General features: G+C 44.8%; 1 protein-coding gene across 2 annotated transcripts; it reads right to left on the bottom strand.

The window, feature by feature from the left end:
* Positions 1–355: 355 nt before the first annotated feature.
* On the bottom strand, positions 356–22171 carry VPS52 (VPS52 subunit of GARP complex). Of its 2 annotated transcripts, XM_060109276.1 has the most exons (20): positions 21806–22171; positions 20884–20968; positions 20674–20726; positions 20418–20493; positions 20160–20227; positions 19716–19891; positions 19182–19332; positions 18788–18888; positions 18544–18676; positions 18340–18397; positions 17851–17984; positions 17251–17406; positions 16674–16792; positions 16273–16396; positions 15886–15981; positions 15668–15775; positions 15377–15442; positions 1620–1731; positions 1286–1404; positions 356–1074 (listed from the first exon to the last, which is right to left on the bottom strand). In XM_060109276.1, exons 1-20 carry the CDS (start codon positions 21893–21895, stop codon positions 928–930), a joined length of 2172 nt encoding a protein of 723 aa, XP_059965259.1. In that variant the 5' UTR covers positions 21896–22171; the 3' UTR covers positions 356–927. The 2 variants fall into 2 exon arrangements, with proteins under 2 accessions (XP_059965259.1, XP_059965260.1); XM_060109277.1 differs by lacking the exons at positions 20674–20726; positions 20884–20968; positions 21806–22171 and having other exon boundaries at positions 20160–20231; positions 20418–20488.
* Between the last annotated feature and the right edge of the window lie 25 nt (positions 22172–22196).

The raw sequence follows: 22196 nt of genomic DNA, 5'->3' as shown, positions 1-22196 counted from the left end.
TCAGCCTGAGGAGGCAGGAGGCAAAGAGAGCTGGTGTCGGTGTCAGGGAGCCAAGGGACACCTCGGACAGTGCCCAAGGTGGCACAGCCCTTGATGCATCTGCCATCTTAACCAGGGCCATTTCCTCCACCAGGCTGGTTACTCATGACACAGTCTCCACCCTAAAAGCACTACAGCCACTCTTCTGGCCTGAGGTAGCTAGAGGTGAGAGGTAACCATGTGCCCCTACTTTCTGGACACCCACCAGAAGGGATGTAGGCCCAGGAGGTAGTCAGAGAGCAAAGGTGACCCTGGAGCAGAGATAGGGCTACTTGAAGGCCCCAGGAGGAAGGAGAAAAGAAATGGGAAAACAGTGTTATGTCATGTTAAATATTTATTGTTTTCTGCAGACCGACCTTGGTGTAACTCTCAAGCCAGGAGGGGACTGGTTAGTGTTAAAGTTGCTGAGATCTTAAGTCAAAAAGCTACAGAAAAGAACTCACTTTGAGGGAAAAGAAAAAAAAAATCAACCATTATGAGGCAGTCTCCCCTTGCCACACCAATTCGAAAAGTCGAGGCTTCACACCTCATAACATGGTGACAAGAGCTCAGTGAACCAGAAGGTTTTACTGGAAGAAGAAAAAAAGCCCTGGGGGTGGGGCAGTGGAGGGAAAGAGAGGAATGACAAAACTGGAAAAATAATAAAGGTCATTTTGGAAGCCCAGGAGGAAGTGGTCCTGGGAAACCTGAAGACATGGGAGATTCTGAAAGCGAAAGGGATTCAGCTTATCCTGATGAGGCAGGGTCCTGGGAATGAAGGAAGGGTGAGGCATGTCAAGGACCTGGGAGGCAAGGGAAGAACTGGAAGGGGGCCCCCAGCTGAAGAAGGGTATGGGATGGGGCACAGAAGTCCATGGAGAGGGCTGGCGGCTCCCAGGGTCCGGCGCATCAGAAGTTGGGCTTGTGCTTCTTGAGCTCCACCATGAGGTGGTGGATGTTGATGAGCTCGGCCCGGGCAGGCAGGGCTCGGAGCTGCGGCTGAGACAGCACCCGGTGGAAGCGATGATAGAGCTGGATCAGTTGGGTCAGCGCTCCCTGCTCAGAGAAAGTCACAGAGGGATGAGAGGTGGGGTGGTGCTAAGGACGATGATTAGGAGTCAGGTTAGGGCTCATCCAGAAGTTTGGGCACAGCTGGTAGTTGAAGATCAAGGGTCATTTGTATGAATCTGAGCCCAGAGAAAAGAGGGGGGAAAATCAGTGATGGGGTGGGGTGGGGTGGGAGTGGGGACTGGGAACTGCAGGTCACCTGGATGATACTGGTTCCATTTTTGAAGTTGGTGAAACTCCGCATTACATCCTGACTCAGAGACTCCACCGACGATTTCCAGGAACTACCAAAGCCACGGATTAGCTGAGTAACCCGGGCTGAGAGTAGGAGGAAAGAGATCATGGCTAAGTGATATTTGATCCCTCTAAGTCCTCCCCAAGGCATAGCCATCCTCACCATGCAAGCCCGCTTTCCTAGTGTTCTCCCAACACACTCTCCTGCTCGACACCCTCCCCATGTAACCTGCATCCTTGAATTTTTCTTTTCCGTTCACCTTTCCACTGACCCCATCACAACCACCCCATCCTCAGACCTTCTTCCCCTCGAAGTCGTTCAGCTTGTCCACGCTCAATCAAAGCCTCAGCTTCCTTCACAAATGCCACCAGACCCCCAAAGGGGGGAGACAGCAATTCTTCAATGAATTCCTGTAGAAACATACACACATACAGAGTTGAGTTTACTGGTGTCGGCAGATTTTCCCCAATTCTGGCATCATGCCCAACTTGGTCCTTAGAAAACTCCCATAACAGAACAGCTAAACTCTGCAAAGGTCATATGCTTTAAGACACTGCCAGTCTCACAAGAAAGGAGAAATCTCCAAGGATTACCCTCCTCAAAAAAAATTTTTTTAATTACATTTGAAAAAAATTGAGCTGGGAGCAGAGGGCTGGAACCAGAGAAGTGGACAACTGGGAGAGGCAGGGCTACCAGAAGGCAAGTGGCCACGGCAACTCTGCTATCGGGAAGCTGAGCCTGATGCTAGCCTTGAGTGGGGATGCTGAGCCTGGTCTCTCACAAGAGCCTCAAAGAGGTGCCAATGTAGACCCAGGTGGACAGCACCTTTCAGCTATTGCAAAAGGAGAGGCAAATCTTCTCTGAAATCCCCTCGATCCCAATTTAGGCCCCTATGACTGCTTAAGACCAAGAAAAGGACTCAAAGATCACCAGTCACAGAAGAAAGCAAGCTACCACGAGAGTCAGCACAGAAAATAAGCAATGGACTTAGACCTCCAAAGACTGCCAATGTTAGAACTGTCAGATACAGAGCAGCTGTACATTCTGTAAAAACTGTTCAAAGAAGTTAAAGGTACAGACACAAACATGACCAATTAACAAGATTAGGAATGGAAAGACTTGAAGCAAAATGGAATTTTAAAGAAATGATTTAAAAATTTTTTTAGAGTCAACTGGCTAAATCACAGATTAGAAATATCTGGAAGCATGACAGAGCAAATTGGAATTTATAATTAAAGAACTGACTCAGAATACAGCACAGACAGATAAGGAGATGGAAATTTTTGAGACACTGATAAGTATAGAAATCTAATGGTCTAGGCAGTGATCATTGATGCTACTGGCAAAAAGAGAGCCAAGAAGACATTATGTGCCCCTGATAGAAGTACACACCACTACCTCTCAAATAGCCTTGTAAAAAACATCTAGGGCCTCCCTGGTGGCGCAAGTGGTTGAGAGTCCGCCTGCCGATGCAGGGGATGCGGGTTCGTGCCCCGGTCTGGGAGGATCCCATATGCCGCGGAGCGGCTGGGCCCGTGAGCCATGGCCGCTGAGCCTGCGCGTCCGGAGCCTGCGCGTCCGGAGCCTGTGCTCCGCGACGGGGGAGGCCACAACAGTGAGAGGCCCGCATACCGCAAAAAAAAAAAAAAAAAAAAAAAACATCTAATTGGAACCTGATCAAGCCTTTCCATCGAATTACACATTTATGGGAAAAGAGGAACAGTTTAGACATGCCACAGAATGCAGTCAGCAAAATCCAGACTGTACATCATTCTACATGACAAATGACTCAATTTCTTCCACAAATAAATTGCAGAGTGGGGCAGGGGGGTAAGATGGAAGGGAAATCTATAGATTAAAAAGAGACATGTGAAAAAAAAAAAAGAGAGACATGTATGGACGCATATGGATCCTGACTTGAACCACTTTTATGAGATAACTGGGGATACCTGAATACTGGCTATTTTGAGAGTGGTTTTTTTCTTTTTTTGGCCGCACCACACGGCTGATCTCAGTTCCTCGACCAGGGATTGACCCTGGGCCACTGTAGTGAAAGCGCCAAATCCTAACCACTAGACCGCCAGGGAACTCCCTGAAGTGATCATTTTTTTTAAGTGTGATAAAGTATTGTGGTTTTTAAAACACATCCTGATATAGATGAAGTGATAGGGATGTACAGAATTTAATTCAGGGACTTCCCTGGTAGCACAGTGGTTAAGAATCTGCCTGCCAATGCAGGGGACATGGGTTCGATCCCTGGTCTGGGAAGATTCCACATGCCGTGAAGCAACTAAGCGCGTGCGCCACAACTACTGAGCCTGAGCGCCACAACTACTGAAGCCCGTGCGCCTAGAGCCCATGCTCAGCAACGAGAAGCCATCACAATGAGAAGCCCACGCACCACAATGAAAAGTACCCCCGCTCGCCACAATTAGAGAAAGCTCACGCACAGCAACAAAGACCCAATGCAGACAAAAAAAAAAAAAAAAAAAAAAAACTTTTAAAATTCAAAATCACTGTGGGTGGGGGGGACGGGTGGGAGGAGGATGAACAGTGAGTGTTGATACAGATGAAACAAAACTGTCTGTGAGTTGTTATTGGTTGAAGATCTGTGATGGCCCCTGGGACTTCACCATGCTATCCTCTACATAGCATGTACATTTGAAATTTCCCAAAACACAGAGTTAAAATGAAAAAGCAAACAAACAAGTAAAAAACAATGGAAGGGAGGAATTAAAATACAAAAAGGAAAAAGAAAAAACACAAAAATAAAACACCCAACCCAAATAGTAAAATCTGGTAAGGTGAAAATGAAACTTTTATTCCATTTAAAAATAAACTACTTCCACTTAAAAATAAAATCTTTTGTGGAATCTAATATGGCACAAATGAACCTGTCTACAAAACAGAAATAGAGTAGAAGCAAGAAGAACTATAATCCTGCAGCAGGAGGAACAAAAACCACATTCACAGAAAGATAGACAAGATGAAAAGGCACAGGGCTATGTACCAGATGAAGCAACAAGATAAAACCCCAGAAAAACAACTAAATGAAATGGAGATAGGCAACCTTCCAGAAAAAGAATTCAGAATAATGACAGTGAAGATGATCCAGGACCTCGGAAAAGAATGGAGGCAAAGATCGAGAAGATGCAAGAAATGTTTAACAAAGACATAGAAGAATTGAATTAAAGAACAAACAAACAGAGATGAAAAATACAATAACTGAAACGAAAAATACACTAGAAGGAATCAATACCAGAATAACTGAGGCAGAAGAACGGATAAGTGACCTGGAAGACAGAAAGGTGGAATTCACTGCTGTGGAACAGAATAAAGAAAAAAGAATGAAAAGAAATGAAGACAGCCTAAGAGACCTCTGGGACAACATTAAACACAACAACATTCACATTACAGGGGTCCCAGAAAGAGAAGAGAGACAGACAGGACCAGAGAAAATATTTGAAGAGATTATAATCAAAAAGTTCCCTAACATGGGAAAGGAAATAGCCACCCAAGTCCAGGAAGTGCAGAGAGTCCCATACAGGATAAACCCAAGGAGAAACATGCCAATACACATAGTAATCAAACTGGTAAAAATTAAAGACAAAGAAAAATTATTGAAAGCAGCAAGGGAAAAATGACAAATAACATATAATGGAACTCCCATAAGGTTAACAGCTGATTTCTCAGCAGAAACTCTACAAGCCAGAAGGGAGCGGCATGACATACTTAAAGTGATGAAAGGGAAGAACCTACAAGCAAGATTACTCCATCCAGCAAGGATTTCATTCAGATTCGATGGAGAAATCAAAAGTTTTACAGACAAGCAAAAGCTAAGAGAATTCAGCACCACCAAACCAGCTCTACAACAAATGCTAAAGGAACTTCTCTAAATGGGAAACACAAAAAAAAGAAAAGGACCTACAAAAACAAACCCAAAACAATTAAGAAAATGGTCATAGGAACATACATATCGATAATTACCTTAAACATGAATGGATTAAATGCTCCAACCAAAAGATATAGGCTTGCTGAATGGATACAAAAACAAGATCCATATATATGCTGTCTACAAGAGATCCACTTCAGACCTAGGGAAACATACAGACTGAAAGTGAGGGGATGGAAAAAGATATTCCATGCCAATGGAAATCAAAAGAAAGCTGGAGAAGCAATACTCATATCAGATAAAATAGACTTTAAATTAAAGATTGTTACAAGAGACAAGGAAGGACACTACATAATGATCAAGGGATCAATCCAAGAAGAAGATGTAACAATTATAAATATATATGCACACAACATAGGAGCACCTCAATACATAAGGCAACTAACTGCTAACAGCTATAAAAAAGGAAATCGACAGTAACACAACAATAGTGGGGAACTTTAACACCTCACTTACACCAATGGACAGATCATCCAAACAGAAAATTAATAAGGAAACACAAGCTTTAAATGACACAACAGACCAGATAGATTTAATTGACATTTATAGGACATTCCATCCAAAAACAGTGGATTACATTTTCTTTTCAAGTGCGCACAGAACGTTCTCCAGGATAGATCACATCTTGGGTCACAAATCAAGCCTCAGTAAATTTAAGAAAATTGAAATCATATCAAGCATCTTTTCTGACCACAACGCTGAGATTAGAAATCAATTACAGGGGAAAAAAACGTAAAAAACACAAACACATGGAGGCTAAACAATACGTTACAAAATAACCAAGAGATCATTGAAAAAATCAAAGAGGAAATCAAAAAATACCTAGAGACAAATGACAATGAAAACACGATGATCCAAAATCTATGGGATGCAGCAAAAGCAGTTCTAAGAGGGAAGTTTATAGCAATACAATCCTACCTCAAGAAACAACAAACATCTCAAGTAAACAATCTAACCTTACACCTAAAGGAACTAGAGAAAGAAGAACAAACAAAACCCAAAGATAGTAGAAGGAAAGAAATCATAAAGATCAGAGCAGAAATAAATGAAATAGAAACAAAGAAAATAATAGCAAAGATCAATAAAACTAAAAGCTGGTTCTTTGAGAAGATAAACAAAATTGATAAACCATTAGCCAGACTCATCAAAAAAATGAGGGAGAGGACTCAAATCAATAAAATTAGAAATGAAAAAGGAGAAGTTACAACAGACACCACAGAAATACAAAGCATCCTAAGAGACTAGTACAAGCATCTCTATGCCAGTAAAATGGACAATGTGGAAGGAATGGACAAATTCTTAGAAAGGTATAACCTTCAACAACTGAACCAGGAAGAAATAGAAAATATGAACAGACCAATCACAAGTAATGACATTGAAACTGTGATTAAAAACCTTCCAACAAACAAAAGTCCAGGACCAGGTGCCTTCACAGGTGAATTCTATCAAACATTTAGAGAAGAGCTAACACCCATCCTTCTCAAACTCTTCCAAAAAATTGCAGAGGAAGGAAAACTCCCAAACTCATTCTATGAGGCCACCATCACCCTGATACCAAAACCAGACAAAGATACTACAAAAAAAGAAAATTACAGACCAATATCACTCATGAATATAGATGCAAAAACCCTCAACAAAATACTAGCAAACAGAATCCAACAACACATTAAAAGGATCATACACCATGATCAAGTGGGATTTATCCCAGGGATGCAAGGATTCTTCAATATACGCAAATCAATCAATGTGATATACCATATTAAAAAACTGAAGAAAAACCATATGATCATCTCAATAGATGCAGAAAAAGCTTTTGACAAAATTCAACACCAATTTATGATAAAAACTCTCCAGAAAGTGGGCATAGAGGGAACCTACCTCAACATAATAAAGGTCATTTATGACAAACCCACAGCAAACATCATTCTCAATGGTGAAAAACTGAAAGCATTTCCTCTAAGATCAGGAACAAGACAAGGATGTCCACTCTCACCACTATTATTCAACATAGTTTTGGAAGTCCTAGCCACGGTAATCAGAGAAGAAAAAGAAATAAAAGGAATACAAACTGGAAAAGAAGAAGTAAAACTTGTCACTGTTTGCAGATGACATGATACTATACATAGAGAATCCTAAAGATGCCACCAGAAAACTACTAGAGCTAATCAATGAATTTGGTAAAGTTGCAGGAGGCAAAATTAATGCACAGAAATTTTTTGCATTCCTGTACACTAATGATGAAAAATCTGAAAGAGAAATTAAGGAAACACTCCCATTTACCATTGTAACAAAAAGAATAAAATATCTAGGAATAGGGCTTCCCTGGTGGCGCAGTGGTTGAGAGTCCGCCTGCCGATGCAGGGGACACAGGTCCAGGAAGATCCCATATGCCCCGGAGCGGCTGGGCCCGTGAGCCACGGCCGCTGAGCCTGCGTGTCCGGAGCCTGTGCTCCGCAACGGGAGAGGCCACAACAGTGAGAGGCCCACGTACCCACCCCCCCAAAAAAAAAACCTAGGAATAAACCTACCTAGGGAGACAAAAGACCTGTATGCAGAAAACTAAAAGACACTGATGAAAGAAATTAAAGACGATACAAACAGATGGAGAGATATACCATGTTCTTGGATTGGAAGAATCAATATTGTGAAAATGTCTATACTACCCAAAGCAATCTACAGATTCAATGCAATCCCTATCAAACTACCAATGGCATTTTTTACAGAACTAGAACAAAAAATCTTAAAATTTGTTTGGAGACACAAAAGACCCCGAATAGCCAAAGCAGTCTTGAGGGAAAAAAACAGAGCTGGAGGAATCAGACTGCCTGACTTCAGACTATACGACAAAGCTACAGTAATCAAGACAATATGGTACTGGCACAAAAACAGAAATATAGATCAATGGAACAGGATAGAAAGCCCAGAGATAAACCCACATACCTATGGTCAACTAATCTATGACAAAGGAGGCAAGGATATACAGTGGAGAAAAGACAGCCGCTTCAATAAGTGTTGTTGGGAAAACTGGACAGCTACATGTAAAAGAATGAAATTAGAACACTCCCTAACACCATACACAAAAATAAACTAAAAATGGATCAAAGACCTAAATGTAAGGCCAGACATTATAAAACTCTTAGAGGAAAACATAGGCAGAACACTCTATGACATGAATCACAGCAAGATCCTTTTTGACCCACCTCCTGGAGAAATGGAAATAAAAACAAAAATAAACAAATGGGACCTAATGAAACTTAAAAGCTTTTGCACAGCAAAGGAAACCATAAACAAGACAAAAAGACAACCCTCAGAATGCGAGAAAATATTTGCAAATGAAGCAACTGACAAATTAATCTCCAAAATTTACAAGCAGCTCATGCAGCTCAATATCAAAAAAACAAACAACCCAATCCAAAAATGGGCAGAAGACCTAAACAGACATTTCTCCAAAGAAGATATACAGATTACCAACAAACACATGAAAGAATGCTCAACATCATTACTCATTAGAGAAATGAAAATCAAAATCAAAACAATGAGATATCATCTCACACCAGTCAGAATGGCCATCATCAAACAGTCTACAAACAATAAATGCTGGAGAGGGTGTGGAGCAAAGCAAACCCTCTTGCACTGTTGGTGGGAATGTAAATTGATACAGCCACTATGGAGAAAACAGTATGGAGGTTCCTTAAAAAACTAAAAATAGAACTACCATATGACCCAGCAATCCCACTATTGGGCATATACCCTGAGCAAACCATAATTCAAAAAGAATCATACCACAATGTTCACTGCAGCTCTATTTACAATAGCCAGGACATGGAAACAACCTAAGTGTCCACCATCGGATGAATGGATAAAGAAGATGTGGCACATATATACAATGGAATATTACTCAGCCATAAAAAGAAATGAAATTGAGTTATTTGTAGTGAGGTGGATGGACCTAGAGTCTGTTATACAGAGTGAAGTCAGAAAGAGAAAAACAAATACCGTATGCTAACACATATATATGGAATCTAAAAAAAAAAAAAATGGTCACGAAGAACCTAGGGGCAGGACGGGAATAAAGACACAGACCTACTAGAGAATGGACTTGAGGACACAGGGAGGGGGAAGGGTAAGCTGGGACAAAGTGAGAGAGTGACATGGACATATATGCACTACCAAATGTAAAACTGATAGCTAGTGGGAAGCAGCCGCATAGCACAGGAAGATCAGCTCAGTGCTTTGTGACCACCTAGAGGGGTGGGTTAGGGAGGATGGGAGGGAGGGAGATGCAAGAGGGAAGAGATATGGGGATATATGTATATGTATAGCTGATTCACTTTGTTATAAAGCAGAAACTAACACACCATTGTAAAGCAATTATACTCCAATAAAGATGTTAAAAAAAAAACTGCAGTGAAAAACTGATAAACTTATGAATTTCAAAATATCTCTCAACTACTGATAAGTAGACAAAAAAAATCAGTAAAGATATAGGTGATGTGAAAAGCAGAATTAAAGAGCTTGATTTCCACATCTGACAATCAAAGAATACACAATCTTCTTAAACATACATGGGAGACTTCCCTGGTGGTCCAGTGGCTAAGACTCTGCACTCCCAATGCACGGGCCCTGGGTTCGATCCCTGGTCAGGGAACTAGATCCCACATGCTGCAACTAAGAACCGGTGCAGCCAAATAAACAAATTTTTAAAAATTTAAAAATTAAAAAAAAAATGGAACATTTACAAAAGTTGATCGTGTCCTAGGCCAAAGCAAATATAAACAAATTTCAAAAAGTTTTTAAATTTCAAATTTTCAGTACCAAAAGGCCACATTCTCCATCCACAATGCAATTAAGTTAGACATTCATAACAAAAAGATAAATTAAAAAACTACTTTTGGAAATTTTAAAACACTCCTCTAAAAAATCTCATGGATTGAAGAAGAAATGATTGAAATATAAAAATTCTTAGAACTGAATAATAAAAATGCTACATATTCAAACCTACAGAACTCAATAAAAGGAGTACTTAGTGGGAATTTCATAGTTTTTTTTTAAATGGCAGTGCCACAATTTTTTTTTAATTAATTAATTTATTTATTTATTTTTGGCTGCGTTGGGTCTTCATTGCTGTGCGCGGGCTTTCTCTAGTTGCGGCGAGCGGGGGCTGCTCTTTGTTGCGGTGCGCGGGCTTCTAATTGCGGTGGCTTCTCTTGTTGCGGGGCACAGGCTCTAGGACACACACGGGCTTCAGGAGTTGTGGCGCGGGGGCTTAGTTGCTCCGCGGCATGTGGGATCTTCCCGGACCAGGGCTCGAACCCATGTCCCCTGCGTTGGCAGGCGGACTCTTAACCACTGTGCCACCAGGGAAGCCCAGGAATTTCATAGTTTTAAATCTTCCTGGATGTTTGTGCTGGCAAGTTCTAAGATACTTCCAAGGAAGAGATCATTTCAATCTCAAACTCTTTCAGAATAAAAAGAATGAAGAAATACTTCCTTCCCACCTGCTTCTACAAATCCAGTATGACTTTGGTACCAACACCACACAAGTACAGTATAAGAAAAGAATATCACAGGCCAATCTCACTTCTGCACAGAGAAGCAAAAATTCCACATGAATTAGACCAAATCCAGAATGGTTTAACATTCTAAAATCTACAAATGTAATATACCACACAGTAGATTTTTTAAAATTGAAGTATAGTTGATTTACAACATTGTGATACTTTCAGGTGTATAGCAAAGTGATTCAGATATAGATATATATACAGATAGATATATATATTCTTTTTCAGATTCTTGTCCATTATAGGTTATTACAAGATATTGAATATAGTTCCCTGTTCTATACAGTAGGCCCTTGCTGTTTATTTTATATATAGTTGTGTGTATCTTAATCCCAAAATCCTAATTTATCCCACCCATGATATAATAGATTTTTTTAAACTTAAATAAACGATTATCTCAATATATGCAGAAAAAGCACACATTCTTGATTAAAAATTCAATACCCATTCATGATTTTTTAAAAACTAATAACTTTTGGCATACTAGAGATTGAAAGGAATTTTCTTCACCTGATAAAGGATATCTATAAAAAACCTACAACAACAGTACTCTTAATGCGGAAATGATGAAAGCACTCCTTTTAAAATTAGGAAGAGATAAGCGTTCTCACTATCACCACTTCTATTCAACCATTCAGCTTTGTACTGGAGGTACTAGCCAATGCAGTAAGAGAATAAAGACATAGAGAAATTAAATACATAGGGATCAGAAAAGAAAAAATAAAACTGTCACAACTCAGAGATGATGAATGCCTACAAAGAAACACACACACACCTCCAAAAATATTATTATAAATAAATTAGGGGACTTCCCTGCTGGCGAGGTGGTTAAGAATCCGCCTGCCAATGTAGGGGACACGGGTTCGATCCCTCGTCCAGTAAGATCCCACATGCCGCAGAGCAACTAAGCCCATGAGCCACAACTATGGAGCCCGAGTGCCACAACTACTGAAGCCCGCGCGACTAGAGACCGTGCTCCACAACAAGAGAAGCCACCGCAGTGAGAAGCCCACGCACTGCAACAAAGAGTAGCCCCTGCTCGCCGCAACCAGAGAAAGACCGCAAAAGCCTCCACGCAGCGATGAAGACCCGGCACAGCCAAATATAAATAAATAAGTTTAAAAAAATAAAAATAAAGTTAAAATGATACTTAAAAAAAAGAAAGAATTTAGGAAAGTGGCTGGCTATATAATCCATGTACAAAAATCAACAGCATTTCTACACACCACTTCAAACAAGTAAATTTCTTTTTTAAAAGACAATATTTAAGGAACAACAGTTTATTTAAAGGACAAATCCTAAAAGAATAAAGTCCAAACAGTTAGAGAGGAAAAAAATGTAGTTATTATTTCTAGTAATTCCTAGTATTATTCTTAGTAATTATCCCTAAATAAATGTAGATTTATTTCTAGTAGGAAAAACTATGATAAAAACTCTTAGCGTAAGAGTGATTAAAAGGAAATTTCTTAACCTGATAAAGGGCATCTACAAAAAAACCTACATCTACGTTACTCTTAATGAGAAAATGATAAAAGCATTTCTTTTAAACTCAGGAACAGGATATTATTCAACTATTAAACTGTCATAGAGGTCCTGGCCAGAAGAGTAAAAGATCAAAGATGTAAGAAATTAAAGGTAAAGAATTGGGAAGGATTTATGTATTCCTAGTAGGACTAAAGCTACATATTACACCTACCTAGGAGCAATTCTAACAAAAGATTTGCAATATCTTTGGGCTGAAAATTATAAAAGGTTATCAAAAGACATTAAAGAATATATTTTAAAATGTAGAGAGGGGGCTTCCCTGGTGGCGCAGTGGTTGAGAGTCCGCCTGCCGATGCAGGGGACACGGGTTCGTGCCCCGATCCGGGAAGATCCCACATGCCGCGGAGCGGCTGGGCCCATGAGCCATGGCCGCTGAGCTTGCGCGTCCAGAGCCTGTGCTCCGCAACGGGAGAGGCCACAACAGTGAGAGGCCAGCGTACCGCAAAAAAAAAAAAAAAAAAAAATGTAGAGAGGGGCCATGTTCCTGGATGGGAAGTTTCAATATCAAAAAGTATCAATTCTTGTAAACTGATCAATGCAACTACATTCAAAATCATTAATGAGCTTTTTTGAAAACTTATAAGCTGATCATAAAATTTACATGAAAAATCAAAAGGCCAATAATACTCAAGATAATGATGAAAAAGAAGGTAGGAGAGGGAATTCCCTGGCAGTCCAGTGGTTACGACTCCGCACTTCCATTGCAGGGACATGGGTTCAATCCCTGGTTGCGGAACTAAGATCCCACAAGCTGCATGGTGCCACCAGAAACAAAACAAAACAAACAAAAAAGAAGGTAGGAGAATTTGTCCTAAAAGCATAATAATTAAAACTGTTTTGCAGGGTAGACAAATTGATCAATGGAATAGACTAGAGGCAAGAGGCACATGTTTGTGGAGTTTTCCTGTGTGACAGAGACAGGACTATAGATCAAATGGGGAAAGAAAGGGACTTCCTATAAATGGTTCTAGGCCAATCATTTTCCAAATAGAAAATAATTAGTTTCCTACCTCACATCATACACAAAAATCAATTCTAGATAAATTTAGAGCTTAAAAGTAAAAAGCAAAATTCTACAATATTAAGAAGAAAATGCAGTATAATATTTTTCTGACTTTGGGGTAATTAGGGATTCCTTAAACAAGACACAAAAATAAGGATTATTAAATTCATCAAGTTACAATTAGAAATTTCTGTTCATCATAAGACAACATAGAAAAAGTAAAAAGGGGAATTCCCTGACAGTCCAGAGGTTAGGACTCCGCACTTTCACTGCCGAGGGCCTGGGTCTGATCCCTGGTCAGGGAACTAAGATCCCACAAGCCTCGCAGAGCAGGCAAAAAAATTTCTTTAAATAAAATTAAATTTAAAAAAAAGTTAAAAGATAAAACACCTCCTGAAAGGTATCTGCAACCTATACAATCAACAAAAGATTAGTAGGTAAATGTATTAAAAACTCTTATAAATCAATAAGAAAAACACAAACAGCCCAAGTTTTAAAAGGTCAAATGCTATAACAGACATTTTACAGAAAAGAAAAATTTGTATGGTTACTTAACATTTGAAATGATGCTCAATCTCATTAGTAATCAGGAAAATGCAAATCAAGCTCCCAGTGAGACACCTACCAGAAAGGCAAAGATAGTCTGATCTATTGTATGTTGGAGAAAATATGACTCATTGAAAATTCTTATACATTTCAGATAAGGAATAAACTGGTCCCATCACTTAGGAAAACAATTTGGCATTGTCTCATAAAGTTGAATACTAGCATTCTCTAGATGCAGCAAGGCTACTCCTACTTCCAAGAGAGATTCTTTTTTTTTTTTTTTTCTTTTTTGCGATACGCGGGCCTCTCACTGTTGTGGCCTTTCCCGTTGCGGAGCACAGGCTCTGGACGCACAGGCTCAGCAGCCATGGCTCACGGGCCCAGCTGCTCCGCGGCATGTGGGATCTTCCCGGACTGGGGCACGAACCCGTGTCCCCTGCATCGGCAGGCAGACTCTCAACCACTGCGCCACCAGGGAAGCCCCAAGAGAGATTCTTGATAAAACTTTTGATATATCTATGTGTGCTAAAAGACATAATTGTTCATAAAACAATGCTCACAGGAGCAAGAAACTGGAAATAATCCAAATGTCCTCTGTTATATTCACACAATGTAACATTATATTGCAGTGAAAAAGAATGAGCTACAGCCATATGTCATAACAGGACGATACTAGAAAAATTATGCATGAAATAATCCTGTGATTCTCGCTTTTATGGCACTCAAACCCAAAACCAAATAGTTACTGTTTTGGCATGCCTATAGCTCTATTTTTTTTTTGGCCACACCATGCGGTATGTGGAATCTTAGTTCCCCAACCAGGGATCAAACTCGTGCCCCCTGCAGTGGAAGCGCAGAGTCCTAACCACTGGACCACCAGGGAAGTCCCGATGGCTGTATTTTTAAAAGCCAGGTCATGATAAAGACAACATTTAGGTCAAGAGGTGCCTCTATGTGAGACGCAGGGTGATGGGGTGGGGTTTATTGCCAAGGTGTGTGGTAGGTTCATGGATGTCTATATCATTAAAAAAATACAAAAGAAGGGCTTCCCTGGTAGCGCAGTGGTTGAGAGTCCGCCTGCCGACGCAAGGGACACGGGTTTGTGACCCGAACCGGGAAGATCCCACATGCCGCGGAGCGGCTGCGCCCGTGAGCCATGGCCGCTGAGCCTGCGCGTCCAGAGCCTGTGCTCCGCAATGGGAGAGGCCACAACAGTGAGAGGCCCGCGTACGGCAAAAAAAAAAAAAAAATACAAAAGAAAATAAAATAGACCAATAATGACAGCATGCTGTGAACCAAGAGTTATAACAATTCCAATTCTGTGTATCTGGAGTCTGCTAACGGCCTCTACACACACACACACACACTCTCTCTCTCTCTCTCTCTCTCTCTCTCTCTGAACTAAACAGCACATGGGACTACCCCTTTCCTCTTCCCCACACCCCTACCTGTGTCCGAGCATTGAGCAGCTGTTGGAAACTTTCAACCTCCTTGCTGTCATCCGCAGCCCGCTCCTAAGGGAAGACGGAGGGAAATCTCAAGTTTGGGGAGAAGCTGCCCTTCACGTCAGAATACCCCTTCTCCCCACATTTACTGTATGTAGCCAGACGCTGTGCCAGTCTGCAAGAATAAAACACCAAACAGAGCCAGCATAATCTTTGCCCTCGTGGAGGTAATGGAGCAGTGGGGGGAACCCGAATTCTCTGGGGAGGGAGACAAGGAGAAAGGGCTTCAGGTACCATCAGCACCCCCAGCATCATGTCGTAGTTGTTGATCAGAAACACAAGCTGCTCCTTCCTTGAGGAGAACTCGGCTGCCACTCGGAGGACAAAATTCTCCACCTCCACCTGAAAAAATGAGAGGAGGAGGTGACAGGAGCAGGCAAGGGCCCCCACCTCACACTCCAGCCCCCTGCAGCAGCCCTGTGGCTCGGAAACCTCTCCCAGCCGCCCCTCACCTGTAGCTGGCCTAGCAGCTGCATCGTCCGTTCATTGGGAATCGTCTGATTGATGCTGACAAGAGCCGAGGAGAACTCTGCATAGCGGCGTGTGATCTGGGAGAAAGAAGGTAGGAAGAAAAATCAAGCCAACCCCCTGGCCCAACCCATGAAACCCCCAACTCCCTTGAAGCTGGCCAGCCGGTCTCCGGGTGACTCCCACCTCCAATCCCTCCCACCACATTGCCCAAACCCACCCTGAGTCTGACCACACTCCCAGACTGCCCCTCACACAGCGTGGCTAGCTGTCCAGCCAGGCCCATGGACACAACCGTGAACCTGGGTGACCCCTGCAGCGAGGCTTCAAGCCCTGCGTTTCAACAGCCCATTACCCCTGCCCGCCCTCACATAGTGAGGCCGAGTGTCCAGCCCCCCGAGGCGCTGAGGGTCAGTGCTGCGGACACTCTGGACGTTCATCTCCAGGATCAGTTCAAACCGTGGCCACAGCAAGGCAAGCACTTGTTCCCAGTACCTGTGGGCTTGATCAGAATCAGAGATCTGGCAAGGAATGCCAGGGGTGGGGGCCAGGGGGAGGGTGTGTGTGCGGGAACCCTGATCGACGGGTGATAGCTGGTGGAGGCTGGAGTGGGTGTGAAAGGTGAGTCTGGAAGCAGCAGTACTGCCTCTAGACAGACAAATGGGAACAGGGTCAATGGTTCAGGTCAGGAGGAGCCCACGGGTCAGGGCAGGCTGGTGCAAGACCAAAGATTTCAAGGCCAGTGGGACATCAAGGACCAGAACTCAGCGACCTGTCCAGGGCAGGAACATCCCTCTTGGCTGCAATGTTGCGGAATCGGAGGACAATATGGATACAGAGAAAAACAGCAATGGCATCGTAGCAGTCAGTGAGGTAAGACTCCAGGTGTTTCTGTGATTTAGGAACAGGCAGGGGATTGGAAGAGAGTATCTGTTACTTTGCTTTTCCCAGTGGCCATGGACAGATGCCTGTGCTCCCCTGGGGACATGGCACTGGGGAGGGGATCTAAATGGGAAATGCTCCCTCCTTCCCTGCCCACTGGCCACTTGGGTGGTCCTGCAGCCTTGCTCCCCAGATCTAAGATCACAAGCCCATCATAGCAGAATTCAGGGCTGAGCACCAAGGTTTAGGGGCCCCTGAGTTTTCAGGTGCTGTCACCTGTGTGTCCCCAGGAGCCTCCGGGACCCCAAGCTTTGATGGTTTCATGGGGAATCACACAGTGAGGACGTGGCTCATGCATTTTAAAACGAAGGGATCCTGGTTTCAGTAACCCCAGGGCTGTGACCTCACTGTGGTACTGATGAGAACTAGGGACAGAGGTCTAAGAGCCCGGGAGCAAGGGAGCCTACCTGGGTCATGCTGAGTGTGCGGCCCATGACTGCGTGGAAGAGGTCGTGTGCAGCCGAGCCAGACACCACAAAGAATTCACAGATGAAAAGGTATTCACGGCAAGAGTTGTCGAGGAGGGCATAGTGCTGGCTGCGGAAGAGGGCCTCGAAAGGATACTAGGATGGAAGGGGTAAGAAAAAAGAGATGGGATGGACCCCAGTACCAGCAGTCCATGGACACAGCTGGGAAATCAGCACACCTGGGTAACGGGAACTCAGGAGACCCTCCCCATCTACCCCTAGTCCAGGCTGCAAAAGAGCATCCTGAACGGGTACTGAAGAGATAGGGGGAGGGGGGGCATGAGAAGAGGCCGCCCCCATCTGCTGTTGCTGCTCCCATATCCTCCTCCACACCTGCCTCATGACATATCACCCACCTCTCCCCTCTGTACACCCTAAGTCAATGGTCCTAACCCTCTTATCACAGAACACTGGGGTGACTGGAGAAGGGGACTCCCACGGGGGCCTGCAGTGGGGGAAGCTTTGCCCTGAGGTCTGTACTCGGAGTTCTCCTGCCCCCCCACTCCCACCCCATCGGCTAAGGCTTGCTCCTCCTCCTACCCTCTGTTCTCCCCGCTGGGCGGTGTGGGGCACAAGGATGGGGGCTTCCAGTTCAGTGGGGGAGATGACGGAGCCCCGGGTCCCCAGGGTGAAGATGGTGTTCCTGCTGCGGAGGGATGGCTTTGAGAAGAATCGTGGAGAGTCAGAGTCAAGGAAAACAGTCACATCACAACTGTGATGGAAGGTCAAAGACTCAGGACCTCCAGGGGCCCCCAGCAGCCAGACACAGCCCCAGGGTCCCTCTTTCCCAGTTCTGGGGCCCCACATCGGTGAATGGGCCCTAAGGAGCCTCTGCACCCTGACATCATATGCAAAACTCTGTGTCAAGATGATTTGTGCATTTTTCTGGGAAGGGAGGACACAGCCTTGATCACATTCTCAAAGGTTCTGGTCCCACAGAAAAAGGTAAGCAGCAGTGCCTTGGAGGCTGGAGCCAGAAGCCCCCTCACTCTCCAGACCAAGCATGAGGGCCCCTCAGCTCCAGGATATCTTTCTTGGCTGTATCTTCCACGCCCATTAGATCATCCTTCTCAGCGACTTCCTCATACTAGAGAAAAGAGCAGAGAGGACTGGGAACCATTGCTTCCCAAAGTGCAACAAAAAAATGTCTTTTTATACTGTCCCCCATTGCCCCGTAGCTGCCCCTCCCCCCAGACCAGGGGCCCAGGACCGCCTCTCCCTCCATGGCCTCACCTGCACCTTCATGAGCCGCCCCAGGTAAGAGCGGTAGTAGGACAGGTAGATCTTGCTCAGTGTCTCCACATACTCGTCCCTGATCTCCTTTGCGGTGGCCCGTTCGTTGCCCAGCAGGAACTGATAGAAAAACCTGGAGCGGCCAGGGACCAGTCAGTCTCCCTGACGGCCCAAGATGCCCAGCATCATGCTGGGCTGCTCAAGAGCTCCGAGGCCACCCCCAGCCCTTCCTTTGGGCGACAACCTGTACTTCAGCAGGGCCGTCTGGGGGATCTGATAATTGGTCATTGGTTTTCTGAAGGAATAGATCTTCTGAAGGATGAACTCTCGGATCTTCGTCACCGCCTAGACATGGGGGACCAAACACAGGGCATGAAGCTGCAACCTCCTCACTGTTTGGGAATTACTGAGGGAAGGAACAAATGTTGGATATGGGAGGAGGAAGAGTAGAGAATACCTCTTTGATATTTCTTAAGACTTTCAGGGGAATCGAGAGATGTGAGAATGAGCTCTGCCAGGTAAAGGCAAGGTGAAGTTCTTGGGCACAGGCTACAATGAGCTTTGCCAGGGCAATTCAGGGTGGGCTTCTCAGGGAGGCAGGTTTGAGTAGTCTCTAGGGTATCCACCCCCCTCCCCACCTTGATCCGGAGCCGGTCGAGCACGCCTCGGACGTCTGCACAGGCTGCTGTGCCCCTAGCCTCCTGGTCTCGGACTGCAGCTGCCTTGGCATCCAGCTCCTGCAGCTGCTCCAGGAACCGGGGCTCTGTGACAGGTGCCTCCAGAATTGCCCTGGGGAGCAAGGAGGGGTGGGATGGGTGAAGAGGGAGACCCAGACACCCCTAGACTCTAAACCATACCCCTGGCATCCAGCCTCTGTCTCTTCTCCCTTCTTACACTGCATCACAGAGTCAGGACACACGTACAAAGTTTTCTGTTCCTAGACACACACACCTCCACCACCCACGTAAGCCTTGGACCCCCTTCTCTATGCCCGACCCTGGATGATTCCTAATCTTTGATGCCTAAAGCCTGCATCAAGGTTAGGAAGAGCTGTCAACCCACTCATCAGTTTCTGGAAGTGACGTGATGGAGACCCATGTGGTAAGTAGGGTAGGTCGCTCCAGCCCATCTACTTGGTACAGACATTATGCCCCTTCCAACTGATGACTCACGTGACCAGAGCAGAGGGCACCACCAGACCATCGACAAGCTCCCCGAGTTTCCCCCGGACAGCCTGGCGGTTTCGAAGCCGAATGTTCATGGCTCCTGACTGTTCCTGCAGTGTCCGGATCTCAGAGCTGATGGAGCTGAGATCACTCTGAAAAGCTCCCAACATCTGCTCCATGCGCTGGGGGAAGGTGGAAGTGTTACTGAATGGCCATAGGGTTGGTAGGGGACGAGTGGGCCACCCAAGTTTCTTGGTAAAATCTCCAGCATCTATCAGTCTGAGGGTACTGAAAGGTCACTGGCAAATAACATTAGTCATAGCGGCAACAACAAAAAAGGCTGCTGAGGTCATCCTGAAAGTGACTCTAACTGTCCCCGCCTGAGGCTGATGACGTAAAGAAAGGTCCCAGAGACCATGATCTGGGCTCAGGATTATGAGGGTTACTAACCTCAAGGACAGCATCACAGGCTGTGATCTGGTTGTGCAGAGACGCTATGTTCTCACTCTCTTGGATATCTGACTCATAATAAGTCAAGGGGCCTCACTGTGGAGATGGAGATCCTGAGACCCGCAGGACCCCTCCAATTTCTCCCTGAGGTGACATAAACCTCAGAGAGAAGATGGCAGCCCCAGTTGGGCTGTCAGCACCATGCCCCCCAAAATGCCCATTTTAATAACACCACCCTTTTTCTCTGCTGGAGGATACAATCCCGAATGGATTTCTGCTCAATCTGCTGTAGCTCCAGCTCAACCTGCTTTGAATAGTGACGGAGATCCACACCCTGGGAGGACAGAAACGTGACAGGTCAGGAGGGAGTCAGTGAAGGGATGCTGGAACAGAGTCAATGAAGGACTAAAGAGTAAGACACCAAGGTGGTATTAGAAGAGCAAGAGATTGTTTTCTTCTTTTCTCTGAGGGGAGGGTAAGTGGAGGGACAGATTAGTAGAGTGGAAAACCTCACCGTTTTAAGAGCTTCCTTTACTAACTCATCCTCCAGATTCGCCTGAATGTGAACTGCAAATAGAAGTTCATCATAAGGGTCCATCCAGCTCCTCCACAGCTCCATCCCCACACTGAACATCCACACACTAACCCCTGCCCTCGTACTTCCAGCCCCCATGCCTCTCAGGTTATAGGAACTGCATCCCCCCGCCCCCGTGCCATCACTTACCATCCACTTCATCCAGGATGAATTCATCAGAGGTGATGTCCAACTCTCCAAGCTGCAATGGCTCCTGAAGACCCGGACCACCCTCCTGGAGAGGGACAGGTTAATGGGAAAGCAAGGGGGAGAACAAAATACAATGGGATAATCACCAACCCTTCAAGTGGGGGAGAAGGACTTTTACTGGTGAGCCATAGGTAAATACTGAGTCCAAAAATTCCAAAAGTCTCATATTGTCTCAGTCTTACTGACTGGGGCTGATGGGTAGGGAATATGACCAGCAGACAGGCAACCCAGAAAGGGCGGAGGTGACCAAATGAGGAAAATTAGGAGATGCAGAGGACAGAGCAGAACCTGCAGTTGAATTTAGGATCTCTAGACTCCTGCTATCTCAGGTGTTCCATCACCATCCCTCTGGGGAGCCCCAGCCTTTCTAGAAATGTCAGCTAACCTACAGTGTTTACCTACATGCCAGGTGCCATCTTATTTGTATTCATTTGCCTAATCCTAACCGACAACCTATACAGTAGGTCTTATTTTCTTCATCTCATAGGTGTGGAAAGTGATGGCACAGAGGGACTAGTTAACTTGCCCAAAGACACACAGAGTGTAAGTGGCAGAGATGGAATCAGAACCCAAGCAATCTAACTCCAGAGGCCATGTTTCTAGCTGTTACTCTACACTGCTTCTCTATTCTGCCCAAACATCTGGAGATTAACTGAAATTGTGGCCCCAGAACCTGAGTCTCGGCCATTCTGGTCCCCGCTCAGGTTCAGGTCCGATTCCAGGAAGGTGTATGGAGAGCCAAACCGGGTAGCATCACCGGTAGCAGCCGAGCTCCCAACCTTGTGCCTACACCCAGCCCAGGCCTTTCTGACGTGAGGAGATCGGACGAGACTCTGGAGGAGAAACAACCCTGCGTTCTCACCAGCGGCCCCTCCTCCTCCTCCATATCTGAGGCTCCGGCCCGCAACACCAGCTCCCGGGCGGCTGCAGCCATGGTCGCAGCGGCTGCCATTCCGCGCAGCCTCACTTCCGGCAGCTGTCAGGCGAGTCTGTTCCCCGGAGTGGAACCACAAGTCCTGGAGTGTCTTGCACGGCGCGAAATCGCTCCCAGATATTTGAGTTAAATTGTTTGCCTCCAGCCTTTCCCTTTCAGCTCTAACCGCTTCACCCAAGTGCAAATGGGAATCGGAAGTCTTAAGCACGATCTCAATCCGGAACCTTCGTTGCTCTCACATCCAAGAACTTGACGAACTTGTAAAGAAAAACCGCACCGGAAGTCTTGGCTCCCAACTCAGACTCTTGCACAGTTTCCG

The sequence above is a fragment of the Mesoplodon densirostris genome, chromosome 10 (genome assembly GCF_025265405.1).
Source record: "Mesoplodon densirostris isolate mMesDen1 chromosome 10, mMesDen1 primary haplotype, whole genome shotgun sequence".
In the NCBI taxonomy this organism is placed as follows: Eukaryota; Metazoa; Chordata; class Mammalia; order Artiodactyla; family Ziphiidae; genus Mesoplodon; species Mesoplodon densirostris.
Note: the sequence above shows the minus strand (reverse complement) of the source record. Positions and strands in the feature narration are given on the sequence as shown.